The 20,881-nt window shown below is 40.0% G+C and overlaps 1 protein-coding gene across 2 annotated transcripts in view; it reads left to right on the top strand.

The window, feature by feature from the left end:
• Positions 1 to 19,712, top strand: part of PDHX (pyruvate dehydrogenase complex component X) — a 55,096-nt gene extending 35,384 nt beyond the window's left edge. For both annotated transcript variants that reach the window (XM_081835472.1, XM_081835473.1), the window contains exons 8-11: positions 7,328 to 7,386; positions 11,690 to 11,848; positions 15,174 to 15,238; positions 18,750 to 19,712. In XM_081835472.1, the coding sequence (XP_081691598.1) occupies positions 7,328 to 7,386; positions 11,690 to 11,848; positions 15,174 to 15,238; positions 18,750 to 19,014 (548 nt within the window). In that variant the 3' untranslated portion in view covers positions 19,015 to 19,712. The remainder of the gene's footprint in view (positions 1 to 7,327; positions 7,387 to 11,689; positions 11,849 to 15,173; positions 15,239 to 18,749) is intronic.
• The last annotated feature ends 1,169 nt before the right edge of the window (positions 19,713 to 20,881 follow it).

Here is a 20,881-nt window from a genome sequence, read left to right as displayed (position 1 = left end):
ATCCTAAAAAATGAGTTTCTCTGCCTGCCATCTCCAAGGAGAAGTCTAGCACAGAAACAATGAATTTTGTCAAAACAAAACAAATTCCTTCCAGTAGCACCTTAAAGACCAACTAAGTCAGTTCTTGGTATGAGCTTTCGTGTGCATGCACACTTCTTCAGATACACTGAAACAGAAGTTTCCAGACCCTTCTATATAGTGAGAAGGTGGGGAGGGGTATTACTCAGAAGGGTGGTGGGAATGGGTGATTGGCAGATAGCTGTGATGAGCCTGTTGACGACTCTTAACGACTGCAATAGGTCTTACAGGAAAAAGCAAGGGGTGAAAAGGTGAAAAATGGCTTTGTCATGTATAATGAGATAAGAATCCAAGGTCTTTGTTCAGACCAGGTTTCTCCATGGTTTTGAGTTTGGTGATAAGTTGTAATTCAGCAGCTTCTCTTTCCAGTCTTTTTGAAATTCCTTTGTAGTAAAACAGCTACTTTGAGATCTTGTATAGAATGTCCTGGGAGATTGAAATGTTCTCCTACTGGTTTCTCTGTCTTGTGATTCCTGATGTCCGATTTATGTCCGTTTATTCTTTGGCGTAAGGTCTGGCCTGTTTGTCCAATATAGAGAGCTGAAGGACACTGTTGGCATTTTATGGCATACACAATGTTAGACGATGAGCAATTAAATAGTCCCGAGATGGTATGTGTGATGTTGTTGGGGCCAGTAATGGTGTTGTCCGGGTGTATGTGGCAGCAAAGTTGGCATCTGGGTTTATTGCAGGCTCTGGTGCCAGTGTCCGTGTTAGGTCTGGTTGTAGTATTATTTATTGCAGGCTCTGGTGCCAGTGTCCGTGTTAGGTCTGGTTGTAGTATTATTGTGGGTTAGGAGTTGTTTAAGACTGGGTGGCTGTCTGTAGGCCTTCAGCTCTCTATATTGGACAAACAGGCCAGATGTCCTTCAGCTCTCTATATTGGACAAACAGGCCAGACCTTACGCCAAAGAATAAACGGACATAAATCGGACATCAGGAATCACAAGACAGAGAAACCAGTAGGAGAACATTTCAATCTCCCAGGACATTCTATACAAGATCTCAAAGTAGCTGTTTTACTACAAAGGAATTTCAAAAATAGACTGGAAAGAGAAGCTGCTGAATTACAACTTATCACCAAACTCAAAACCATGGAGAAACCTGGTCTGAACAAAGACCTTGGATTCTTATCTCATTATACATGATAAAGCCATTTTTCACCTTTTCACCCCTTGCTTTTTCCTGTAAGACCTATTGCAGTCGTTAAGAGTCGTCAACAGGCTCATCACAGCTATCTGCCAATCACCCATTCCCACCACCCTTCTGAGTAATACCCCTCCCCACCTTCTCACTATATAGAAGGGTCTGGAAACTTCTGTTTCAGTGTATCTGAAGAAGTGTGCATGCACACGAAAGCTCATACCAAGAACTGACTTAGTTGGTCTTTAAGGTGCTACTGGAAGGAATTTGTTTTGTTTTGACTATGGCAGACCAACACGGCTACCTATCTGTAAATGAATTTTGTGTAGGTGGAGAGAGAGGCAATTGCCCTCTGTTGGTCCTTCCCTGGGGGGACATGCCCCTTTCAGGCAGAGAACAGATTAGTTGGGGAGGGAAAGCAGACAAGAGGAACCCTGGTGGCTGAGGAGGAGGGTTGAGACAGGAAAATCCAAAAAAGATTTTATTCTCCAGAGTCTACAGATATTGCATTAGGCTGCAGAAAGGCAGCGGATTTTTGCTAGGCATTACGTCTCCCTTAAAAAAGGAAACTGATAATTTAGATCAGTGCTGCTGACACTATTGTACAAAAGACTTTAAACCAGAAATGCTAAATAGTACACATGATAGCACATGAAAGCAAAGGCTATATCTGTGTCTAATAATTAGCTCAGTTTCATAAATGTAGACAGCTTGGGTGGTGGGTGAGAAGACAGCCTAGTAGAAAGTGTAGCAAAAGGAAACTTCCAAAGTGAGCCTAGCATAAAGGAGATAAAAGGTAGTCAGAAGCAGTCTGATGTCTTTCATATAATGAATGTCTCTTCAGCAGTTACTATACTTGAGGGGGGCGGGATTCCTTGACTCTCCTAATTCAAAATTACGGTATGTGTTCAAGATATGCAGTCCCTCTGATGACAGTCCATTTGTGCTCCAAAACCTGGTGCAATTTAATGGAACAAAATTTGTCTTTGCACCACTTTACAGTCTTCTGAACCTTAGCTGTAGTTTGGTAATCTGCTTCTCTTTCGTGTGTGTGTGTGTGTGTGTGTGTGTGTGTTGCAATCTAGCATTTAGCACTGATCATTCTTAAATTGGTTTTGATGACCAACAGGGTCACCTGGATGTCATGCCACAGGCAAAGGATTTTGATTTAATGGAAGCTTTGCTTCTGCAAAGAGTTAAACTGCTTTGATATGGCCATATTCCCAACTGCAACAAGAATCCACAAGTTCCACTGTAAGCTTCCTCACATGAATGGCTTTGCCTTTTGGCTGAAGCATTTCAAGGTTACCTTTTTAATTAGCAGCCTTGGACGATGTGAAGGCCAAAAGTCTTCCATTAGAATTCTAAACAGGTACGGTTTATTCATATGGTGATCCTGGTTTTCCAATATAAAACTAACTCTATTGAAGTTTGTGTTTTGTTTTTGAGCTCCCATAATTAGACACTTGACAGCATTACAATTGGGGGAAGGGAAAAAGAGATTTCCAGCTTTCAGGTCTCCAGCAAGAGATTTCTGTGGCTTAAATAAGAACATTGCATGGCATTTATATTATTTTTTTCTTACTGCTAGTGTACTTTGTAAGGACAAATAGGAAAAATGATTAGGCAGCTTGAGACAGGCATGGGGTCAGTGGAAAAACTAAGGTCACTATGATTTGGTGGTAACATTCTTCTATGGTTCTGCAAATTCTCTCCCCCCCACCCCCAAATATACAGTGGTACCTCGGGTTAAGTACTTAATTTGTTCCGGAGGTCCGTACTTAACCTGAAACTGTTCTTAACCTGAAGCACCACTTTAGCTAATGGGGCCTCCTGCTGCTGCTGTGCCGCCGGAGCACGATTTCTGTTCTCATCCTGAAGCAAAGTTCTTAACCTGAAGCACTATTTCTGGGTTAGCGGAGTCTGTAACCTGAAGCGTATGTGTCAGGGGTTCAGGGAGAGAGGCGCAGATGAGGGAGGAGACAGAGAGTGAGGGGGAAGGATTCCAGAGTGACGAGGAAGAGGATGACAATGACCCAAGATTGTCCATGAGTCCGTCCAGTGAATCGGAGGACTCCCAAAAGGGAGCCCCTCTGGTCAAGCCAAGGGGAGCTAGAGGGGGAAGCAGTCAGGAGCAGGGAAACGAAGGGGGAACCCCCAGTGGGAGTTGGAGAGCGAGACCGGCTGCTCCGCTGGAACGGAGTGAGGGGGGAGGAGTGACCAGTGTGTCAGAAGGAGCAGAACAGGAAGCAGAGAGGGGAAGGAGATCAGGGCAAAACGTCCTGCCGGAAGGAGAGGAAAGTAGTATCGAGGGCAGTGTAACTGTCGAAGGGAAGGTCAAGAGTAACGTACGCGCGCCAAGTTCAAAATGGGAGGCGCGCGGAAATGAAGAGAGTCCTGGGGAGGAGCCTGGTCCCAAAGCCCGAAGGAGGGGGGAGGAGGCGGCAGAGGATTCAGCCTCTGGAGAGTCCCGAAGGGAGAGAACGCAGGGGGGCAGAAAGACCCTGCGGAAAAGGAAAGAGAGAAAGAGGTGGACCAGTACAAGCCTCTTAAACTGGTGTAGAGGAGGGACTGACTCAGAGGGGACTTCAGCGGTCTAAGCGTAACAGACGTAGAGTCACGGAGCTCGGATGTAAAGCTAATAATGTTCTTCAATAAAAGCTTTTGTACATAAGCTGGAGTGGACTTTGGTCTCTTGTGAGCTGGGACCACGGGTGACTCTGACAGTATGTAACCTGAAGCATATGTAACCCGAGGTACCACTGTATAGGGGGTTAAGTCCATAGTAATTTTGTCTGGTTTGAACCTTCCTCAGCTATATTTTCGTAGAACAACTGTGTGTCCCTTTTCTGTTGTTTGTTTAAAGGCTATCTTCCTATTTATTTTCTACACAACTCTCAGAAAAATATATTTTTTGCTCCACATTATTGATTTAAACAAACTGCTCCTCTCAAAACAAAGAAGGCCAGATACATTTTGAAACATGTTTTAACAATCTAACCCTGTGCATGTCTGCTCAGGAGTAGCTTGTTTTGAGTTCAATAAGACTTAACTCCAAGCAAGGTTGGGGGTATATAGGATTGCAACCCAAGTCATAATAAAGTTCACTGTAACCTAATGAAGGATTTTACACCACAATTCTGTTGGCTGCTTGTATTATATATACTGTAAAAGTGTTGTGGTGCTAACTGCAGGCTGCATTCTTTTATATATATGTATATATCTTTGGAATTTTGAATATTAATCCTGATTTTGCGCAGATCTAATAGAATTCAGGTACCCATTTTTATTAAACTTTCTAAGCAGACCTAAATAGAACCTGAACCAATGAAGGAACTGCCCTGTGGTATCCAATCCAGAAAGGACAAGGGCAGGTTATCGGGGACGATTTGTTTGTTTTTACCTTTTTCAAATACGTTAGAATTTTCAACTATGCAACAGAGTTCCTACCTGCTTTACTTCTATTGTTAAAGCAATTTCATGATTTGCCAGTGCCTTCATCTCAGTAATCTGAACAGGACAAGTCCCCAAGGGACATCACACAATGACATGTTTTGCTTTTACAGTTGAACAGATATGCTAGATAATTCTTTTGATTATTCCATTTCATGCATCATAGAATATCAAACTGAACAATGAGATTTCTATTTTCTGTGTTTTTCTCATTTGGTTGTATTTTTAGACATACAGTAGAATTTTGCATCACAGTAAACCAGTGTGTAATACAGTGGTACCTTGGGTTACATATGCTTCAGGTTACAGACCTTGCTAACCCAGAAATATTACCTTGGGTTAAGAACTTTGCTTCAGGATGAGAACAGAAATCGTGTTCCGGCGGTGCGGCAGCAGCAGAAGGCCCCATTAGCTAAAGTGGTGCTTCAGGTTAAGAACAGTTTCAGGTTAAGAACAGACCTCCGGAACGAATTAAGTACTTAACCCGAGGTACCACTGTACTTACACATTGCTGTCATTCACTGGTCTGTGTGTATGTGTGATAAAATTATGGATAATATTTTGTGCTGGTGTTGTTACTACAAATGTTTGACTTCAGGTTAGCAAATCTGCACATGACATTATTCCTGTGTGTAATATTATTCCTTCAATTAAATATAATTATTAACCTGTTTCGTTCTTTTATGCCTTTCCAAAAAATAGTTGCACATCAACTGTGTTTTGGTTGGTAGGTAGGTATATGAAATCATTTATGTGCTATGAGCTGTATTCAGCTAAATTGTTGCACTAGCAAATGCCAGCAAAAGGATTCCTGCTAGTACAACAGGACTTGCCTCAGTCTCCTCACCCCATATGCATTCTACACCATGCTCAAATCTTCTCCATGCTCAAACCCCAGAACAGATTTAAGGGACACACGGTGGGTGGGGGGAGAGAGAGCAGGAGAAGGTTCCATCACACAAGAAAAATCCTTGCCCTTAATGGAACCGTAACCTTAGCTCTACATCATATACAACCCTCTGTGTTGTATAGAACCCTTACCACTTTCATCCAGAATGTTGTTATACCTTAAGAGCTATATTTTTTGACTAAAACATATAATGAATATATCACTTTGGGTTCTCTCCAATGCTGTGCCATCCCATTTGCACAACAGACTTCCACTTGGGCAACTGAACTTCCTCCTACTCCTTTCTTCTCCCTTGTAGCCCTTCACCCTCCCTCAACATCTGATCTAGAGACATATTTGGGGGCACATAAGGAAATGAAGGGTAGTCCCATCATGTAAGTAGAGCTCCACATTCACAGTGTTGGGTACAACCCTTAATATTAAAAAATGCTTTCCAAAACTACCTGCATCGATGAAATAACCTTTAAGCCTTTAGCTTACTGGTTTAATATCATGCTTCTTTTTAACTTGATTACAGTAAATGATCCTGAAAGCTTGATATAACAGCAGTATTTATTCTGAATGACTGGCATCTTACCCCCATTTTCGAGTTCAGCACTACTCTTGTATTCCAAGTTACGTGGTCAATGAACATTTCATTTCAATGAGTCAGTTGGAAACCTTGCCTGCTCAACTTGGATGTATACCTCTAGTTACCATCTTTTTGATTGTATAATCCAGTGCACCGAATAAGAGCTCCTTCACATATACCCAGCTACATGGAAACACCTTTTCCCATGATATTGCTTGCTGCCCCTGAGACCATGTGTGAATACCAAAACAACATGGGCAGGACCGAACCTCTGGGTCTTTTGCACATCATGCTGCCCTGGCGGAATACTGATTGAGTGCAAAATGCTCCTTCAATTGACCCAATTTATGTGGCTGCAGTATTCTTGCAAGCTTCCCTGTGTGAAAAGAAGAGCTGTACTTCTTGTGTGAAAAGATAATAACATCACCTATCTTGACACCGACTTTGGCATTGTGAGCAGTTTGAGGTTTAAATGCTAATACTGTCAATCGATATGCTCCCAATAAAGATGCTGCACAGCTCAGGGATGAGGATGAAGAGATGATAGTAGAGTGGAGATGAGGAAATTCCAGCTGTACTTCTTCAAAGGCATCTTGGCCATCAATGCAAATACCTACATATTTTGTCTTGAATAAGCCTTCCCCCTTTCTTCTTCATAGGTGGACCAGAGTAGAGGTGTTTTGGTGACTAGTGGTTTTCCATCTCTTGTCTTGTTCTCCATTTCCCCCTTGTATTTACATCTCCTTTTAAAAAGGCATCCAGGTTTCTGGGTTGGTCTTGTTTGTTCTTTGCTGTTATCTGCAAAAGAATGGGGGCGAAATAAAACATTATTATTGTGGAATGCATTAAAAAACAAAAAGACTTTCCTTTCTGGTAGACTCTAGAGGATGCAAGTATTCTGCTTTATATGCTCTCAGTTAATAGCATATCATTTCTAAATCGCTGTTTTCCTATAGCAACAGCGGAAATATGTTTTGAGTTTCAGATTTATGGTACTATAAAAACACCCCTGCTATGAAGATAAGTAATTAGAACTGTTTTTGACTACATGATTTTCTAAGAGGTCATTCTGTTCTTCTGCTAATGACTAGTATATTAATTGTACAAATTGGGGCAGGTGGACTGTTTATCTTGAAACTATGTATCTTAATTTCTTGCTCTCTTTTATACAGATGATATTAAAGTGTCAGTGAATGACTTTATTATCAAAGCAACAGCAGTTACCCTGAAAGTAAGTAACCATTCTTTAATTATAGTTGTAGATTTTCTGTGTTCAATAATAGTAAGTGCTTTGTTGAGTTAGGCTTAACTGAAGGTTTGGTGCCTTGGAAGTCAGCTCAAAATCAGTTTCCCCTTTCTCTGTTCTTCTGGAATATCTGCTAGCCTCAGAAGTAGTTTCTTAGTCACCATTCAGATAGACATTCTCTTTTAAGCAGAGGCTTGACAACCATATGTCAGGAGTGCTCTGATGGTGTTTCCTGCTTGGCAGGGGGTTGGACTCGATGGCCCTTGTGGTCTCTTCCAACTCTATGATTCTATGATTCTCTTAATGATGAGATTACAGCTTCTGTGTTGTTGCCATACCAGAGACCATCTAGAGCATCCCTCAAACTAATACCTTTCATACGTTTTAGACTACAGCTCCTATCCGTCCCAGCCAATTTGGCTAGCGGCCTTGCTTCCAGGTGGGGAAAGCCTGATCTAAATTCTCCTACACACATGGATTACTGTTGTTTCAAGGTTATCTAGTCTTCAGATTAAAATCATCTTTAAACCTTTGTTACCAGTTAGACAGCACTACTGGGAGCAAACTGGTGGAATTTAAGCAAATCTTGCCTTGAATATGGTTTGATATGGCAACTAGTACAGGTGCCTGCACTACCATTAATAACAAAATGGGACAGATTCCCACTCCCCATTCAGATCTTCTTCTGACCAACAGCACCTCTGTCTGATCTGGATTAACCCTCATTATCTTAGCCCACGTACAATTCATCATTGTATCTGGTTGTGAATGAATAAATGCAACCCCACCACCTGCAACTTCCAAAAAAAGTACCATATGTTTGAACATGGGTTTATGTTTACATAGCAGCATAAAATGCAAAATTTTCTGCCCTGTTTTTCAGTTCTAGCACTATGCAAAGCAAATCCTGTGTGGACTGCTATCTTGGATGGGATTTGAGAGTGTCATCTTCAATTAAAATTATGTTCCTCGTATGTGGGCATCTTCTTCCTTAAAAGGAAGCTAAAATATTTCCCCATTATTCTGGGATTTCCAGTTCACTTGATCTGTATCAGCTCACTGAATTTGTAAGAAAGATGTGCTAGTTTTATTTGGCCTTCATGCAGAAAACATTATCAGTGAAGACGCCTTTCTGTTGAATATTTGTGAGTATCTTTTCCAACTCACAAACTGTCCAGCACACTCCTCTGCGTGATCCACTCTGCGCAGCATTGTTAAGCCTTTTGAGGAGACAATCACTGATGCAATAAACTCACTTCACACCCACGATTCAGGAAGTAAGTTGTAGTGCTGGTTTACAGCTTAATGGCTCAGTACATCAGTAGGGGAGCAGGTGGTGCTGTGGTCTAAACCACTGAGCCTCTTGGGCTTGCCGATTGGAAGATTGGCGGTTCAAATCCCCATGACGGGGTGAGCTCCCATTGCTCTGTCCCAGCTTCTGCCAACCTAGCAGTTCGAAAGCACACCAGTGCAAGTAGATAAATAGGTACCGCTGTGGCGGGAAGGTAAACAATGTTTCCGTGCTCTCTGGCTTCCATCACAGTGTTCCATTGCTCCAGAAGCGGTTTAGTCATGCTGGCCAAATGACCCGGAAAGCTGTCTGTGGACAAACGCCAGCTCCCTCGGCCTGAAGCGAGATGAGCACCGCACCCCATAGTCACCTTTGACAGGACTTAACCGTCCAGGAGTCCTTTACCTTTTTAACATCATTAGCCCATAAATCAGTCACTAGCATGATGCTAGTACGGTTCGCATCTGGAGATGATTTTCTCCCTCCCTGCAGGGAGAAGAACAGAGATCTTTCTCCCTGTCTCTTATCTAGGCCCAAAGGCACATTGCTCATGCTTCTGTCCTTGAAGCCACCTGCTTCTAGATTGTTAACATTACACTGTGCAGATAAGGAATGACTACTAGCTTCAGTTTCACATATGCCAACACTTTCTTCCTAGGTTTAATATGGAAAGAAAACTGAACATTGAGCTTGATCTTCATTTACCTTTTTGTCTTTTAACTGAAAATAAACCCTTGCCTGATATTCCTTTTTGGCCCAGCACTAATACCGGCTTGTTGGTTTATTTATTTGGTATTATTCTTTTCTAGCTTGAGTACTGCTAGTATAGGTAAAGAGGTTAATATGCAGGCTTATGGTATTTTATACTTCAGTAAACTTTTCTATCCTTAAAAGATCACATACTTATTAGCTATGACCAATTAGCATCTGTCAAAAAGCAGGTCTCCCATGCTGTACTAGTTGCAGCCTTTTAAACTCTCCAACAGCAGCCCTACAGAGGATGCCCTGCGGTAATCCAAATGAGACTTTGCTGAGGGCTGCAGTATGCTAGCCAAGTCCAGATCCTCTGAGACAGAGCAGCTCATGGTAGAAAGCATTACTGGCTTCCTTTTTTATCCAGCTGCTAAACTAGATCAAAAATATTCCTCAGTTGGAAACTTTATCCGTTGGTGCTGTCTAGAACAGCCAAACACCTGTCTTCCAGTTGAACTAATTATCAACATCCTTGCCTGGATCCCCGTCAGACCTGGTGCCAGGCAAGACATCTACCAATAGCCTGCTTTATCTGAATTTAGTTTCAGTTTCTTAGCCCATGACATTGAGAGATCTTTTTGTCATTAGCTGAGTCTCCTTTCATCCAGGGAAGTAGAAAATAAGCTAATTGGTGTTGATGATGGGGCTGACCTTTAAAACCCTAAACGGCCTTGGTCCTGTATACCTGAAGGAGCGTCTCCACCCCCATCGTTCTGCCCGGACACTGAGCTCCAGCACCAAGGGCCTTCTGGCAGTTCCCTCCCTGCAAGAAGTGAGGTTACAGGGAACCAGGCAGAGGGCCTTCTCAGTAGTGGCTCCTGCCCTGTGGAACGCCCTCCCATCAGATGTCAAGGAAATAAACAACTATATGACATTTAGAAGACATCTGAAGGCAGCCCTGTTCAGGGAAGTTTTTAATGACTGATGTTTTAATGTATTTTTAACCTTCAGTTGGAAGCTGCCCAGAGTGGCTAGGAAACCCTGCCAGATGGCGGGGTAGAAATAATATATTATTATTATTATTATTATTATTATTATTATTATTATTATTATTAAATGTTCCAACTTCAATCCTAGGAAACTTTACAAATGGTCGTGTTCCACTTCTTTCAAACGAGTTTCTATATGTGTGGTGACTTGTGTCTGAAAAGGGAAACTTGCAAATGGCAGCTACTGGGGATACATATAAACATTACATGAGCCAGGAATGAACAGGCTTTGGGCTTGGGGAATCTACCTTGTGTTTTACTAGAAGCCCCAGATCCTTCAACCAGAGCCTAGAATTGAATTATCCTGAGTTCAGGCATTTGAATATCAGAATTGAACGGAGCTCATAGCCCTTCCACATACATAAAATCCACTGCTGGTGGAAAAAATATTTTTGATTTGCTATTGTTAAACAATTAGGAAGTAGAAATCCTTTCCAATCTACTGCTTTAGGCACACATATGCCACTGCTTTAGGCACACACATGTCTTGCTCAGTGCATTTGTGTGATCAGCATTGGGAAAATTTTACAAGTAGAATTCATCATGTACAGGTTTTAAATAAATTAGTTACATTAGCTTGATGGAAGCCATGAATATGGGAACATGAGTAGGGGGAAAATGAGAACATTCTCATACAAAATATCCATTTGTATCCAAAGCAAAAAAAAACCTCAATCTAATTTTAAAACGTGAAATTTAATTCTGACATTAACAAGTTTCAAATTAGTCAAATTTTGTTTTACATTTAGAGCAGATGCTGCTAACAAGGATATGTTGATGTGAGTTTTTCTTCTTTTTAACACTGAACTTGTATTTTCTCCTATGAATCAAGTGGCAACAGAAAATCCATATGTACTTCCTTAGTATTGGGGCAGCAGTCACAATTCTTGTTTCCAAGGCATCTGCAAGTTGAGGGTTGATATCCGATGGGATTGGAGTCTGTTAATAATTCACTAGCAGTTCAGAAACCGTGTATTTCTTGGCTGCCTGCAGCTGTGCAATTTCCAGTATCCTGTACATTCATGCCTTGTGACAAAGTAGGTATACATGGATGCTAGCTAATAAGATAGGTCTATTTTTAGACGCACATGGCAGATCTTTTGTTATTATTAACCTTGCCTTGCTTAAGGCAAACCTTTCCACATATGTGAATTCCTCCATCACCACACATTCTAAAGGATTTTCCTTTTCCTTGGTAATTGGTTATGCCATTATTCTTTTAACAGCTGCGCCTCCCTCTGTTTCCTTCTTCCAGCAAATGCCAGATGTAAATGTGACCTGGGATGGAGAGGGCCCCCGGCAGCAGCAATCTATAGACATCTCTATCGCTGTGGCAACAGACCGAGGTCTCATTACACCAATCATAAAAGATGCTGCAGCCAAGGGAGTTCAGGAGATTGCAGCTTCTGCAAAGGTAGGTATTCCACATACATGGTCGTAATCTTTCGGAGCATAATGGCATTTAGATGTGTACCTCGGAAAAAACTCACTGCTTTAAAGCCGCTTCTCTGTTGGATATGAGACATCTGTGATGATGTCCCATTCCACAGGAATTACTGTGTTTTGCTTTTGGCAGGCATTCAGGGATTTTAAGTGAAATTAAAATCAACAAATACATCTTGTTTCTGGCCTACATTTATTTAAAGTTCCCCAGAGGGAGGCTAATTTTGAGTTCTTTTGTGGAAGTTGGGGACTGCACATGCTGTTCCTTTCTTCTTGCAGTAGGTCATCATTATTAATCCTATTCTGCATACAGGAGCCTGATGCTCTGAGATCGAGTCTCACCTAGTGAGTTCATCAGAATAGTGAAATTTGTATCAGACTCTTTATGATTTGCCTTTCAGTCTTTTAGCCACTGTGCCGCACCAGCTTCACAAAAGCTGGCAGTATGGAAAATGGAGGATTTCTTAAGATTAGTTAGAATCGCCATGGAGGCCATTAAAACCCTAGCTACTGCACTAGAGTCCACCTCAGTATGGATGTTGAAATCACCCAGAACTATTGTTCTGGGCTCCTCCAACACCATTCCGCAAATAAGTTTTCATTACCCTTTGAGAGAGAGGTTTAGATGTTTGTGTATTTTAGGGGGAAAAAACCAATAGGCAAAATATCCTTGTTCCTTGCCCACATTTAGGCCTGTCCTAAACTCTTTGCTTATTGAAGTATTATAAGCCACAACAATGGAATGATTTGGAAGATTTTATTTTGCCAGAAATCACCATGGGGTTGTAAGTAATAATTCAAAAATCAGTTAGAAAGAAGAGTGTGCTTTTCTTTATCTTCCTGCTTGCCAGTTGTAGTAACTGTTACAGTAATTCTGAAAGGATGATCAATGAAGGCAGTTTCATCAAAGATGCATTTAAATTTCAATGGAAACATATATTTTTATCTCCAGCAATAAGCAACTAGGCAATGCAATATAGGCCAAGTATAGTCATCCATATCTCAGTTCAGTAACCAAGACTGCAATCCTAACCCCACTTATCTGGAAGTCCAATAGAATTTAAGAAGTGGAAGAACAGACCCAGAGAAACCTATGCATATCTGTGGTGTTCCTTTTGTTTTTGTGTTTTTGCTGAAAGGAATGTAGACCATTTCATTTTGTTGATCTTTACTCCTTAGCTTCCTGCCACATGGTTGTGCAATTTTACTTTGTTTTTTCTTTGATAAATGTTTGATAGTGTTGTACTCATCTGTAAAACTTTATGCATGTCATCTTAATTCACAAAGAATATTCTAGTTCTACAAAGAGCCACTGGAGCATAATCTTAAATGAAACTATTGCAGATTTCTTCTCCTATGTTTAAGTAAAGCCTAACAACTTGTCTATCATAACTCTAATGTGCAGCAGGAAGTAGGCATCCATAGTAAGAGGTATTAATCTACAAGTATCTACTAGGCCAATATATTTCCATAAAGATAATGGATGGATTTCGGAAATCTGAGACTTCCATCTGTAACAATAAGCTTTGCTATTAATATCTTTAGCAGAATTCCAATCCCATCTTAAGGCTACTGGGGCATTCTTTACTGCCAGATATTTTCAAATAAAAGGTGCATTACCAGCACTGTAGTTATAAACGCTTGTCAAGATTAATATTTTTGCTTTGAACATAAGCATGTATTATCCCTCTCAGTATTGTCATGACCTGAATATATTGAAGGGCTATGTCTGGTCAATAGAACTGTCCCCTAATGCACTGGGATTCTTATAACAGATGTAACATTGCTTTGGCACAGTATTGGACTGTAAGGACTTACATATATCACTGTGAATTGAGTTTACAGTGTTATCTTTATCACAGCTGAGCTGAATATTCCTCAATTTTAATTTTCTATAATTTCTTCCTATCTCTCTGGCAACCTCTTGGATACCTTTTATTTCATTCTCCTTTAGTAAATTGAGATAGATTATGTAAGTGGTCTAAGTGATCTTTGAATCTCTGCATGCATTGATGTTTTTTATTTATTTATTTGTTTGTTTGTTTATTTAACAAGAAAACAAAACACAAAAAAACCCACAAATACCAAATTACACACAAATTACAAAAATAGCCATAGACACATAATTTTCTTGGCAAACAATAAAACATCTATTGGTCTTAACACTAAAGACCCAACTTCCCACCTATTCCATATTTCAAATTCATATTACTTATTGCCAATACACATTTTTTTCCATAATTAAACTTATTCTCAATACGTGCATTGATGTTTTATATTGAAATTGCCATGGCCATGGTGGTAAGACAGTAAAAACAAATATTTCCCATAATTGTGGGGAATTTTCAGTGACACATGTCTCTCAAATGCATTTTTTGCACCATTACTTTTTAACTGCTATTAATCTGAAAAATTGAAATTTCCGTTCCAATTGTATATTGTCTGTATCTTGTTTCTGAAAAATGCACTTTCAGACAGTGATGTCATGTGTAGATATCTCATGCATCCAAATATGTCATAGGAAATCATAGGAAATGGTAATTTTTCGTGAGTCTTGTTGCCTCCTAGAAGGAATGATTTGACACTTTGTTAGCTCCACCCATCAGCTGTGAATCATATAACAGGACTTACATTTTCCTCTCATTTTTGGTTGGAAAATAGTTGGGTGAAATTTCCTGTCAGCGTTAGAATTAATGGCTACTTACAATGAGATCAGACTATTTCATCTGTAGGTTGTAGGCAAGGCAGTGCTGACAGTTGAATAACTAACACAAGCTACACATAACAGAAAATGTTGTCTGAGACTATTCTAAAGCTAATTGAGGGATCACCACAGAAATTTCTCTGCTACCTCCAAATGTATATTCCTACTTTGGAGGCCTATTCCCAGAAGATACAAATTTAAGAGTTTTGCTAACACAAATTACAGCTACAGATAGGTAGCCGTGTTGGTCTGCCATAGTCAAAACAAAACAAATTCCTTCCAGTAGCACCTTAAAGACCAACTAAGTCAGTTCTTGGTATGAGCTTTCGTGTGCATGTGTATCTGAAGAAGTGTGCTTGCACACGAAAGCTCATACCAAGAACTGACTTAGTTGGTCTTTAAGGTGCTACTGGAAGGAATTTGTTTTGTTTTGACAAATTACAGCATCTGCTTGAATTTATTGATATTAATTAAACTGAACAATTTATACAAACAAAATACGTTTAAGAGCATATTTATTTCACAAATACAATTAACTTTGCTAAAAGATATTCTTAAATTACTAACATATGTTTGGATTTGATTTCCATAGGCTCTAGCAAAGAAAGCAAAAGATGGAAAATTGCTACCAGAAGAATACCAAGGAGGATCTTTTAGGTATTTCCAATGTATTTTAATATAAAAATTTAGTAGCGTGGAAGGAAGTTGTACTCTTGCATACTTGTGCTCCAGAATATTGTTAGTCTGTAAGTGAAGCACTAAACTTGGTTTATCTAGCTTTTTGTAATCTTAGACTGTGTTCAGATGTATCTACAAATAGCACATCTGGCGTACTGCATGAGCTTAGCTTAACTCCTCTCATAACATTCATATTTGTTCAGAATGCATTGCAGCTCTTCCAAGTTTCACATGGGGGACACTCCCAGGCCTACCTGGAGATGCTGAGATTTGAAACTGGGATTTCCTGAATTCAAAGCAGATATTCTGCCACTGAGCTGCATCCCTTCCCCTTAGCAGCATAGAGTATACAGAGAGAGCAGTGCAATTCCACTGACTCAAAAATATTAAGTACAATCCAGTCTCTGGTCATGTGGCTGGTCATGGACAATATTGCACTATAAATCTGTTGTTTTTCCTAGACTCTGGATAATGGTTCCCATCGATGTCTTCAAAATTCATACATAACATGTCAGAGGAGTAATCTCTATAGAATTGTTTCTTGAATGCAAACCTCTAGCTTTATTATGAACAACTGGTGACTCCCAATAATGTTTAGGATGCACTAGTAATGAAGGTACCAGCTAATGGGTAAAGGTACCCCTGCCCGTACGGGCCAGTCGTGTCCGACTCTAGGGTTGCGTGCTCATCTCGCTCTAGAGGCCATGAGCCGGCACCGTCCGAAGACACTTCCGGGTCATGTGGCCAGCGTGACGAAGCTGCAGCTGGCGAGCCAGCACCAGCGCAGCACACGGAAACGCCATTTACCTTCCCGCTATAAAGCGGTACCTATTTATCTACTTGCACTTAAGAGTGCTTTCGAACTGCTAAGTGGGCAGGAGCTGGGACCGAAAGATGGGAGCTCACCCCATCGCGGGGATTCAAACCGCCGACCATGCGATCGGCAAGCCCTAGGCACTGAGGTTTTACCCACAGCGCCACCCGCGTCCCTAATATACCTTGTTTAATTGGGATATAGTTCTGTAAAACACAGCACGTTTTCTTTTCTTTTGAGGGGTTTTCAGATTAGAAAATTACTCCTTGAACGTAAACAGGTATTTCATTAAAACTGTTTAAAGGCTAATGGGGACATAGCAGAGCAAGAATATAGACCCTAGTTGGCAGGAAAAGCTTCAATGTTGAGAGATGTTTCACATAAATTTAAGAATTTCGTCATATCTAAATGAGTGTCCTAGAGTTGGCCAGGAGGAATGTCCGTTGTTAGCTTATTCCCATGTTGAATAGTGCAATAGAGTGAGTTTAATATTTAATTTTAAAAAAATTGTGGGGTGGGGGTTGGTGTAGCATGCTGCGTACCAGCAAATTACAGCTGTTGAGGCCACAGCCTTAACTGATGCATTATTGAGGCAATATTAATACGCCATGGTATCCTATGCTTTGATTAATTTCACCTTGGATGCTTGACGTTACCCCAGCTTCCAATCTCTTGGCCCATCTGCACTTTGAATTCTGCAAGGCTGAGACTTATTCTGTAACATTCTTGCCTAGCAACAGCAGACTTCTGTACTTCCAGAGGCTAAGATTGGCCAGAATGAAGTTGTGTATATGATGCTGAGCAAAGATGATAACCTAAAAAGAGCCTTCTGTTTAGATGGGCCTTCAGGGGTAAATGCTGATTTCCTGTTGGCTTCCATTCCCCTTTCTTGTTTTCTGTTCTGAAGATCTTTGTGAGAAATCCTAGACAGTAGGAATATTGGGTGCATGGAAACCCCATTATAGCTGCTTGGTACAAAGGATACACTTTATTATAATTTCCAGGACCATCCCATGTTCTACAAAATTGTGAAAGGAAATGGCAGTGGCAGTGTTTCCCACCCCTGCCCCCCACTAGAATTGTCATGTTCAATTTATGGCAGGGAAGAGTCTTCTTATTTAGCAGGGAGAAGTTGTGTTAAATCAGAGTTACTGAATACCTGCATAAGCAGCCAGGAAACCTTTTTCTCACTTTACCAGATGTTCCTAGCATTACTTCCACTGCTGTGTAGCAGGCAAGGTTGCTTTCTCTACTCTTGGATTCATTCTGACATTACCTCAGCTGAAGAGACAGGATAAATCACACTGTAGGCAATATGTTTTTAAGAATCTATTGCTATGTTTCTCATAACGCTAGTAAGCCAAAGAAGGTAGTTACATCCTAGAGTCTTAAATATTCTGAATTTGCAGTAGTTAATAGTGATGAACAGGTTCAAAGTTTGGTTGGAAATTGGTTGGTTGTATTATTTTCTGCATCCATGCCTATTTCAGAATCTATTTAGGAGACTCCATGCCGTAGGACCAAGCTTTCCTCCAAAAGTCCACTATCACGACTCCATGGCCTATTTTCAGCTAACAGTGCAACCCTACACATTTCTGCTCCAAAGTATGCCCCACTGAGTTAGCTGAATTTAAACCAGCCCCAGCACACTGCTACCGTCTCAGCCAGTGATGACAAATGAGAGCGAGAGAAAGAAAGGTGCCTGGTGGCAAATGATGAGATGGGAAAAAACTTGAGGGGGTATGACTCTCTGTATATAGTTTTCAGACTGAAGTTAACAACAAAAAACACGAAAAACTGTCATTTAAATTCGACTCAGTGTTGATCCAGAGTAGATTCCAATGTATAGTTAGCAAAGTAACAACTTAAACATGTTGCAGGATTCCTAAAAAATAGACCAAAGGCAATTGTATTTCATCCAGCAGAGCTTTGCTGCTACTAAAGGCAAATAAGCAGAATGGTCACAAATCCAATACATTCAGGATTGGTAATGTCCATAAGAAACCCAGTTGCAGCAGATTTAAACTTACAATAACTTATAATTAGTCTAAAAGTTTAACACTAAGCATACTATGTACAGAACACTACACCAGAAGGAAAAGAGATAGAAAGAGAAAGTGAAACTCAGGCTCCTTCTGGCCTCACTATTATAGTCAGCATGACCTTGATTGAAGAGATAAGACAACCAGTTTAAGCCATCTCTACTCAGCTTCTCTGAAGGTATAACCCAAACATCATGAACCTTCTTTCACACAGAGAGGCTTCCAGAACCCTCTTGAATTAAGTAGAATAGGAAAGATCTCTACACTTCAGATCAATACTTTCCGCACTAAGAAATGCAGACTGACAAAAACAACCCCAACTAGTCTCCTTTTAGTTCATCACATACTAACAAAATCAAACTGATACTAATACTAAAGTTATATTAATATAGGGAAATGGTGTATTTCTTTGTGTGTGGTTTTTATTCACCCATATTCTTTATTCTAAACCTTTGGTTTTAATTCATTAAGTTAAATTTCTAACTCCATATGTTTATGGAGATACATATACTTTTTTTCTGTGTCTAAATGAATCCTTAGTAATTTCCTAAATATGTTTTCAAAGTGCCTTCTTCATACTTATCCTTCCCCCCAATATTTGTTTGTCTGTCTTCTTTTTCCCTTCCACCAATAGCATTTCAAATCTAGGCATGTTTGGCATCAGCAGCTTCATTGCTGTCATAAACCCTCCACAAGCCTGTATCTTAGCTGTGGGACGAACTCGGACAGAACTCGCAGTTGCGGTGGATGACGAAGGGAATGAGAAGCTTCAGCAGCATCAGTTGATGACAGTAACGCTATCAAGTGATGGCCGAGTAGTAGACGATGAACTAGCTTCACAATTTCTGGAGAGACTTAAAAGCAATTTGGAGAATCCAGTTCGCCTTGCCTTGAGCTAAAATGGTCAAGATTTGGTCCTCTGCTTGGCAATATAGGGGACTGAACTGCAAAAGGAGATGAAAGAAAACCAGGTACAAAAGATAGGAAGATAAATGCTTAGTTAGACATGGACAGTTAAACAGCTTATTTATTTGAACTGACTTGAAACACTTTCAAAGATTTCCAGATCTTGGTTTTTATATGCTAAATACTGTTATTGAACATGCTGAATTCATCAAACTGTTTAAGCAAGTGCACAACAGGGTGGCTATATCAGATGTGGATATCTTCAATATGCCTGAATGCATATTGAATGGGTGAAAAGTAGTAAAAGAGAACAAAAACATCCTTTCTTTCATTTTTTTTTCAGACTGAAAAAAGTTGAAAGCATTTTCAAATACCATTTTCAGTCTAGCAGATTGTCTGTGTCAGTTATGCAGCTGTTTAATAGAGAAAGAGAGTGTTCCCATTAAAACTAGGATTCATCCATGTGAACCTGGAATTTTTGTTGGGAATTCTTTGTATTGGTTCTCTGCTTACTGTATATGTAATGGTTGTACTGGTATGATAGTTTTGAGAAGTTAAGAGTAATAGTGAGTCAAGTCTAAAGTGTAAAACAGATATAAATGGGGGAAATGTGTATAAATATTTATAACAATGTAATGCCCAGTGCTGACTTCAGAAGAACAAATTACATTAAAAACACAACAGATAATAAGTGCTCCTTTTCCTGTTGAGTTCTCTGTGTTGTCTACCTGTAGTTTCTTGATCATCTTTATAATTCCAGTCACTGACTAAAATCCTGCTCACCAACATATTTTTTTCTAGAAAAAACGGTGCCAGAATAGTCAAGCTGCAAGCCCACCAGTAGCCGCTCCCAGTCTGAGAACCATTGTTTCAGATCATAGGCCACATCATTGCCCTTCTCTCTAGCAATCTGTTTACGGAAATTTAGCAAACTTAAGAGTCTTCTGACATAACCATGAAGACTCTATGCCTATATATGGAGTAGATAATGCTTTCTATCAGCGAAGCAGGTAGCACTGAATACCAGCCTTTATCTTCACATTAAATAGTATTTAACAGCTTCTTGCTGACCTTTAGCTCAAAATTAACTTAAACAGGATGGGTTTCTCCATATGATTGAGGCACCATTACCATGCCTCTGAGGCCTGTTCTGAATTACAGCCCTATTGTACATGCGGCCACCACATCAGTATAGGATATTAGGCCATTCAAGCACAACATTAGATATGCTGAGTGTGTCCTAGACCTGGTCCTGTCTTAATTCTTTTATTACCTTTTTATTTTTTTATTTTTTATTATTATTATCCTGCTATGGCTGTATGCTAATGCAATAAAGGTTTGATTGATTGATGTTGAAGTTCAAAATGAGAGGTCCTCGCATCCTAAACTATTAATTGAAACTACATTCACTTGGAATCAAGAGGGCATCTTCTAAATGCAAGTGCTCAGTCCTGCATTGCAAATTAGGGACTTGGAACAAACACACACAGCTTAAAATTGCCACTTTTTTCAAAACAAAGATATACATAATATGCTGACCGGCATTCTTGGACTGAATATCTGTGTACTTGATGTTCTTGGTGATTTGAGCTATGTGCTATTTTTTTTTTTTTAAAATAATATTTATTGAACATTTTCAAATATAACAAAAAAGAAAAAGAAAACATCCATTTTATAACCTTATTTTCATTGATATCCTTTCAGGACTTCCCCGCCACACCCCCTTTTGTATTCCAATTCCTTCAAATAGGTTCAACAAGTTCTTACCCCAAATTTTAAACTTATTATGATTAACCCAATGTTAAAAATGTTTTTCCATCCCCTAAAATCGACCCCGCTCCCTTCCACGAGTTCCCCTCT

The sequence above is a fragment of the Podarcis erhardii genome (genome assembly GCF_964252035.2).
Source record: "Podarcis erhardii genome assembly, chromosome: 1".
In the NCBI taxonomy this organism is placed as follows: Eukaryota; Metazoa; Chordata; class Lepidosauria; order Squamata; family Lacertidae; genus Podarcis; species Podarcis erhardii.
The sequence above is the reverse complement of the archived record's forward strand: the minus strand, read 5'-3'. Positions and strand labels throughout refer to the sequence as shown.